Source organism: Sinocyclocheilus grahami, unplaced genomic scaffold (assembly GCF_001515645.1).
Source record: "Sinocyclocheilus grahami isolate Dianchi unplaced genomic scaffold, SAMN03320097.WGS_v1.1 scaffold1225.1, whole genome shotgun sequence".
NCBI lineage: Eukaryota > Metazoa > Chordata > Actinopteri > Cypriniformes > Cyprinidae > Sinocyclocheilus > Sinocyclocheilus grahami.
This window is the reverse complement of record NW_015506404.1, coordinates 303,914-312,516: the sequence shown is the minus strand read 5'-3', so window position 1 is coordinate 312,516 and position 8,603 is coordinate 303,914. Positions and strand designations below refer to the sequence as shown.

Below are 8,603 nucleotides of genomic sequence, written 5' to 3'. Positions count from 1 at the left end.
CAAAAAAAAATACGTAACTGTAAAAAAAAAAAAAAATTATTACTGAAATGCAAAAAAGTTATTACTTAAATTTTATTTTTCAATAAGTATTTTTATCATCATTGGTAAAATATGTTGTATTGGCTTCATGATGATTTAAATTAAATTAAATAATTTTAAAAGTGAAGAAAAACAATATAGATAGAATATGTTTAGTATTAATAATATTTTAGATATTATTGAACACATGAAGACTATTATCTTGTGCACACATTAAAAATAATAAAATAACTTCATCAAAAAATACTATTTAAATAAAAAAAAAACACTCCAAAAATATTGTAATGCATACTGTAAAAACAATTTTCACTGAAATGCTAAAAAATGTATATTACTTCAAGTGTAAAAAAAAAAACTAAATTAAATTAAAAACCTTTTAATTAAAATAAAAAAATATATATACTCAGGGATTAAAGTTCCGTTGCTACGACGCATTTCCGTCAGTTCATAAAAACAGTCACGTGCTTCATTCCTGAATGATTCAGCTGTTCGAACGAATCAATTGAATGAATGATTCCGTGATAAAATCAGTGACTTTCCGCCACCTGCTAGCGGATTTAGTTTCATTTTTAGCGTATAATTTCATTTATTTGAATCATTTAATATTTCTGTATTCAAAATTATATATTTAAAACATTATTCTCCACATGAATTTAAGAATTTAATTGCACTCATGCCACTTCTAAGACAAATAAGTTACCAATCATATGAAATTAGTATTAATAAATTAATTTGTACTACAAAGGTGGCACAGAAGAACACAGAAGTGGCTTGTAGGTACATTATCAGATGTTTAATGAGGCTCAGAGGTGGCATGAGTGCAATTAAATTCATAAATTCATGTGGAGAATAATGTTTTATAGGTAACATCATGAAAATCTGACTGTTACGATCTTTAAAAGTCTAGGAGTTGTATCATAACACTTAAAATAGATTATTGCTAGGTGGATTGAAACAGGCAGAAAAGTGACCATAAACACAAATGAAGTAACAATTTATTACCTGAAGCCGAAGCCACAAGAAAAAGGCGTTGTGATGCACTATTTACAGTTTGCTTTGAAATAAAATAATAGTAAAGAAAATTAACAACAATGGAAGTAACGAAGGTTAACAAAAACAATATAGGAAAAAAGGAACTTGAGTGGCGCCCAAATCAAAGAAAACAATAAAACCAAATGATTCCCATAAAGCTCCCCAAGTCCTCTAGCCTAACTAACAAAAGAAGAATGTAGAAAAGAAACCGAAATCTTCAGCGTATCGACGCTCTAAATATAACACTCCTACCACTAAAAAAAAACTAATTACAGGGGGGGCGCACACCGCTTGCCTAATGTGTCTAGACACTCATTGTTACTACGTGCAAAGTGTATATCGCGCGATATCCTTACCCGTTCCTTTTTCCCTAATTAAGGAATAAACGAACCGTACCTCAAATACACAGCAAATGCTAGACACACAGAATTAACGAGTAAGATACCAAAACTAATCTCAGCAAACCAAAACACACAGACACAAACACACCGCCACCCCACGAGGTTCACGGGAGGACCTTTTAAACCGGCAGGGCAACAGCGGATTGGGCGCAGAGGGTGACGTCACAATTATGACTGGCAGCCGACAGGTCCAATCAGGAACCTAAGAGCGAGGCAGCAGAAACAAGACGAGAGGGTGGGAAGGAAGAAACACATACGCATAGCACGTAACACTGATTTTTCCAGGTTTTAAGTGCTATAATCAGGTCCCCGGTGCATCTACCAACCAAGGAAACGTGAAAAAGATTAACCCAATCACTTTGTTTTGGCAAGCCTTTTTCTGCAAGCGTCTGAGAAAACGAGCGCGTCTGATATTGCTCCCCTAGTGATGTCACAAAGGGATCTCATTATAATATTACCACCCCTTAATCTTTAAACTTCCACTCAAGGCACCGTCATTTTGATTTCACAAGCGACAACGGTGTACTTGTTCTAATGCCATGACGAAAGTTTGAGCAGAACATGCTAACGGTTCTGACTTTGGCTGCACAGACGAGCACAGAACAATATTTACAGTTCCAGCCTCAAGGGAGACAAGACAGCAGTGGATTATTTTTATTTAGGCTACTGTAAATTGCAGCTGCCACACAGATCTAAAATAAACAAGCAATTTATTTCCCAGCTGTTTACCTTCACAGACATAACCCACTGTTTTTGTAATGCGTGTGTTTTTAAGGTAAACTTGTGTGTGAATGAGAGCTTAGTTTAGTGCTCACATGCTGTGACAGCCGCTTTCTGTGTGTGTGCTTCAGATGTGTGCACTCAGAAAACCGTATATATGAAGTTTAAACTCATATGGTTTAAAACGCATGATTTCAGCACGATAAACATGATAATCAGAACCAAAACAGATGTTTTTTAGCAGGTCCGAGCTGTAATGGCGCAGCTCTATTCTGGAAACAGGGGCGTGGAGCAGCAGCTCATTTGCATTTAAAGACACAGGCCCGAAAAACAGCTTGTTTCTGCTTCCACTCAAAATAGGCATTTTCAAAAATTATATAATAAATGATCTGTGGAGTATTTTGAGCTGAAACTTCACAGACATAATATGTCACCTTTAAATATAAAATTTTGAATACAGAAATATGATTCAAATAAATTAAATTATACGCTAGAAATGAAACTAAATCCGCCAGCAGGTGGCGGCAAGTCACTGATTTTATCACTGAATCATTAATTTAATTGATTCGTTTTGAACGGCTGAATCATTCAGGAATGAACAAGTGACTGTTTTTATGAACTGACGGAAATCAGTCGTAGCTATGGAACTTTAATCCCTGTAAACTTTTAAATAAAAGAAAACACTGTAATTACACTATTGAGAATCCAACAAGCATCACTGGTAAAATAGGCTGTACTGCCTTCATGGTGATTTTAATTAAATAATAAAATAATTAACAAAAAAATGCATAATTTCAGTTAGGGTGAAGAAAAGCTTTTGGCTTCTCTTCTGAGGCCACAAGAGGGCGCATCATTCAAAGCATAAGATAACATTACTATCTTCTAAAAAAAGTGCATAATGTTTATAATAATGTTTATAAACCAATTAGGGCTGGGTATCGATTCACATGTCCCGATTCGATTCGATTTCGATACGCAAGCTCTCGATTTGATTCTCGATTTTTTTGATTACATTCAGTGAATATAGTTTTTATACAAATGCTATTGATATTTCTAAAAAATGAACAGTAAACATCAGTTTACAAATTATGAATTAATAAAAAGAAATTAAGAACCACATGCCTGTATTTTAAACCTATTCTTTTTTTGTATAGCGTCCTTTTTTAAACAATAATAGGGCCCTATAAAATGTTCTTAATTTTTCTGGTAATCAGATGAAGGCATAAAACATTAATATAATTTATCCAAATCAAATGAAAATTAAACCCTTTTATTTTTTGGCAAACAAAGTGCTGCACACCAGATGGCCATGATAAGTGCTGAATGAATGACAGGCTTTCTGTTGTAACATCGCGCAAGGTAAATAAGGGTGACATCTAGTGGAGAAGACTAATGATAAGATTCACGTTAATCAGATCTTGTTTTAAATGTGTGCAGAAATAAATTCTGGAAAAGATCGATTTGCGGCTTTTGAGAATCGATGTCATTTAAAAAAAACAATTAATCGGAAAATCGTATTTTTTTTGCCCAGCCCTAAAACCAATTATAATTAAGTTGCTTAAACAACTATAAACAAAACAGCATCATGTATGAATGTATAGTTTAATACAAAGCGCCAAAAGACAATCACACAGAGTACATTTTTCATTTAAAAACATGAGTTGCAGTGGGATGGGGAAAAACCCGCCATTAAGTCTCGATATTTATTTTTTCAAAGTTAAACTTGCATTAATTTTATATGGCTTTCTAAACATGCGGCTCTTTTGTGCGAGACGCGAGTGCAACAGTAATAGATGTCCCTCTAGAAAATGTGTGAAATATGCATTCTGTGTGAACGGCTTGGTTTCAGTTTTGATGTAAACAAGATTTTCTCCGCATTGATGTTCTCTTTTTCCGCTATATTTTTAATGAGCTAGTGGCTTCAACTGGATAGACTAACAAAACATTATAATGCAACGACACTTACATCGTCATCGTATCTCGTGCGCCACTGATAAGGCTGCCTCCTTAACGCACACCTAAAATTCAAATGCAACATTTTTTCATTCGAATGTGGATTTTTATTTTAAATTCGACGAATATTCGAAATTCGAAAAAAAAATTGACAGCCCTAATACACACACACACACATTTAGGCTTATATATATATATATATATATATATATATATTTATGTGTATATAACACATATATATATATATATATATATATATATATATATATATATGTGTTATATACACATAAATATATATATATATCTATATATATATATATATATATATATATATATTAACTTGTGCATATAGTTAAATGAAAAACTATAGATATTGTAAATATTATGGTTTAGACTATTAACTTGTGCATATAGTTAAATGACCCAGTGTGGTGTCAAATGAACGTATAACCTGGAGTCCAGCAGCACAGAAGAAGAGTTTGACGGCCTGTGGAGCAGATGAACTGGATTCAGACTCGTTTCTGGCCGCCGGCGAAGCATCATCCAGCAGTCCAGTCTTAGATTCATTCCCAAACACACACGTCTTTATGACAGGAAAACAAAGCCCACGACCTGCACAAACATCTGCAGTATGTCAAGAATCAGGTACTTTCTGTAAACTGTCAGTTTCTGAACACGGGAGCTGCTGCTACAATAATGCATACATTAATATTGTGTTGATGACTTTAAACTATGTTCAGGTCGAAATACAAAATCAAAATTGATGCAAGCAACCTTGTATGAAATAATAGTGGACATTAGTAGGAAACAATATGTGGGGAAAATACTTTTTTTTTTTTAATGAACATAAGTAGGAAAGTGGAAATATATATATACATATATATATATTAGTGCTGTCAAACAATTAATTCCATACAAAATAAAAGTTTTTGTTTGCATAGTATGTGTGTTCTGTGTATATTTATTATGTATACATAAATACACACATACAGTAATATTTTGAAAATATTTACATGCATTTACATGTCTATATTTATATTATAAATAAATATATTTAATAAATAAACAACCTATTTTTCTGAAATATATACATGCATGTGTGTGTATTTACATATACATAATAAATATACACAGAACACATACAAATATTATGTAAACAAAAACTTTTATTTTTATATTATTATTTGACAGCACTATAATATATATATATACAACTTGGAAGAAAAGAAGAGGTGAAACAATTATAGTGTACATAAGTTGGAAAAATAACGGGTAAAAATATTTTTAAAATGTAGGATTAAATAAGTGGGGGAAAAATTACAGGGGACATAAATAGGAAAAAAGAGGGCAAAAAATTAATTATGGCAGACATAAGTTTCAAAAATAACGGGTAAAAAATATTATAAAAATAATAATATAATTTTTGACATAAGTAGCAAAAAATAAGCGGCAAAAAAATAAAAAAATACAATGGACATAAGCAGGAAAAAATAAGTTAAAATAATTATAGTGGACATAATGAGTGGTAGAAAAAAATATCACAGTGGACATAAGAGGGGAAACTAAACTTTTGACTTCAACAAACCGGTTTCTAGATAGTTGATTCGTTTGAAGTAGCTGATTAGGAAATATCCAGGGATGATGATGGTGGCGTAGCCCAAAACATTGAGGAACAAGCGGAAGAGCCACACGTCCTGCCAGCCTCCCAGCAGCGAAGCGTCTTCAGCGTCGGCAAACACAGACGGCAGAACGCACAGCGCCGCACACCAACACAAACTGAGGAGAAAATATCACACATTACTCTCGCTACAGTACACATGTCCACTTATCTTTACTGAACCAAACCAAAGGAGGAAACCAAAACTGTCACACATCTGCAAACCTGCTCGAAATGCAACACAGGAGTCTGTAGAAAAGAAATCAGGTGTAACTGCATAATTCAGCGCTCCTGTCACAGAAGCGTTCCTGTGTGTCGCGGGAATTCGGCATTCGTGGAATCCAGCAGGTCTGATCCCATTCCAACAGAACGGCTCTGTGTTCAGAGCTCAGGACGCCACAAACTAACCCCTGTTCCACCTGTGTTACCCGACACCTCCATTAGACGAGTCGAGCGCTTCATTAAACCAGGAATGCGTCACAATGTGAATTCAAAGCGTTGTAATTAACAGACTTCAACAAGCGTCTCTGAGACTTCATTCAGCAAACAGTTTCCACACCTTCTGACCAGTGAATTTCCACGGCTCTCCCAGCTTACTGAATACTCTCTCTTTAAAAAAGAACTGTTTCTAGCAGATTAAATCACTTAAAACTGGAGCTCAACTATATATGTGGGGGTAAAAAAAATACATAGTAAACAGGGCTCTACGCTTACTTTTCTTTTTACTTAAATTTAGGAGCACGTTCAAAATTTTTGGAGCACCTTCTAAACAATTATCCAAAATGTTATCAAAAAAGTAGCCTTCCCATTACGAGGTGATATTTGACTCCTCTAACTTTATTAAAAAAAGCATGTCATCTTTAGTCAAATTCTTTAAAAAAAAATTATATTTTATAAGCTTTTTAAAAATTGTAATTAAAATGACAGAATAAGAACAAGTAGAATAAGACATAGAAGTTACCAATCGAATCAAATCAGTATTAACAAAATTAATTTGTACAGCGGTGGCACAGAAGAACACAAAAGTGTACTTTCAGACATTTGATGAGGCTCAGTGGAATGAGTGCAATTAAATCCATCAATTCATGTTGATATAAATGTTTTAAATTATAAAATTTTCAATATAGAAATATTAAATTATTTAAATAACAAAAGATACTTTAAAAATGAAACTAAAACTGCCAGCAGGTGGCGGCAAGTCACTGATTTGATCACTGAATCATTCATTCATTCGATTCATTCGAACGGCTGATTCATTCAGGAATGAATCAAGTGACAGTCTTTATGAATGGGTAATCATGAATCACTGACTCACTAGATTCGTTTAAAAACAGTTCATTCGTAAACGAGTTCCGCCGTGTCTTTGTTTTAAACTATTTTCGACGACGAAATAGAGCAGCAGTTTTTTACAAAATGATATCTTATGTACTGAAAGAAGTCTCTTATGCTCACCGAATTAAAACAGTAAAATTGTGAAATATTATTACAATTTACAATAAAGGTTTTCTATGTGCATGTTTTAAAATGTAATTTATTTCTGTGATCAAAGCTGTATTTTCAGCATCATTCCTCCAGTCTTCAGTGTCACATGATCTTCAGAAATCAGCATAATATGCCGCTTTGCTGCAAAATTATCAATTATTGTTTTTTCCCCCCAAAATTCTTTGATATACAGAAAGTTCAAATGAACAGCATGTATTAGAAAGCAGTATTGATAGCCTACATAAGCAATTTTACATAAAAGCAGGCATCATGCCAGTGTTAAAGAGCTGTCCGAGAGTGTTGCATTAAAGGTGACTCTGCCGTTAGAGATGTCATGTTTAAGTGTTATTGTGATGTCTCAGTACCTCCATGCAAACAGAGGCATTTTCCACCAGCGCTTCAAAACTCCCGAAAACAGCCGCTCAGAGACTTCTCCAGACGGGCTCCAGCGCCGAACATGTATCGATGAAGCCTTCGGACAGAAATTAAACCATGCACATCCAGGATCCGGATAAATCCCGAGTGTTTCTGAGCGAAAACTTCTCGGCCTGCTTCATTCATGAGTTCCTCTGGACTGACGACGTGTTAACGCCATAGACACACACCGCAGCACTTCCGGTTTGCGAAAGGAGACACACCTAGTTTCCTCTTGGATTTAGTATTACGAGGCTTCGGTAAATATTTGAAGGTTTTATTGCCTAACAGTCGTGTTGACACAGTTCAGAGAGTAAAATGTCTTTGGGTTTGTGGGCGGGGTGATTCATTATGCTTCATGAGGGACTTTTAATTTGAAATTTACTCGGCGCAGATTCTCAATGCGCTGGAATGTGTAGCGCCCCTCTGTTGTCAGGCGACACTGCAACGTATCATAATATCTTTTTAGAAATATTAGAATTATAATAATATCTGCTTCTCTGTGATTTTTTTTTTTTTAAATATTGCTAAAATATTTATAAACTTTTGCGCATCTCATTGTAAAACTAAAACGTTTTGATAGTATGTATTTAGCCGCCAAATATTAAAAATAAAATTTTAAAACATTACAAGATTGTAAATTTACTAGGATACACATTTACTTTGAGCGTTTAGTTGTTTCTATATTATGCGTTTTAATTTGAATATTGTTAAAATATTTTCATAAAATGGTTTAAAAGTTGCAATATTGCATATTTTATTGTAACGCTTAAATGTATGCATAAATGCATGTTAAAAACATTAAGACTGTAAATTTACTAGGATATACATTTAGTTTTAACTACTGCTTTTTTCTTCATTATTTTTATTAATTTATTATTTGTAAGCTAAGTCAAGTCACCTTT

At 33.7% G+C, this 8,603-nt stretch overlaps 1 protein-coding gene across 1 annotated transcript in view; it reads right to left on the bottom strand.

Moving 5' to 3' along the window:
- LOC107568229 (adenosine 3'-phospho 5'-phosphosulfate transporter 1-like) overlaps window positions 1-8,033 on the bottom strand; it is a 14,305-nt gene extending 6,272 nt beyond the window's left edge. Inside the window, exons 1-3 of the mRNA XM_016254163.1 lie at window positions 7,650-8,033; window positions 5,731-5,921; window positions 4,597-4,757 (exon numbers count right to left, since the gene is read on the bottom strand). Of these exons, the coding sequence (XP_016109649.1) occupies window positions 4,597-4,757; window positions 5,731-5,921; window positions 7,650-7,669 (372 nt within the window). The 5' untranslated portion in view covers window positions 7,670-8,033. The remainder of the gene's footprint in view (window positions 1-4,596; window positions 4,758-5,730; window positions 5,922-7,649) is intronic.
- Window positions 8,034-8,603: the final 570 nt, after the last annotated feature.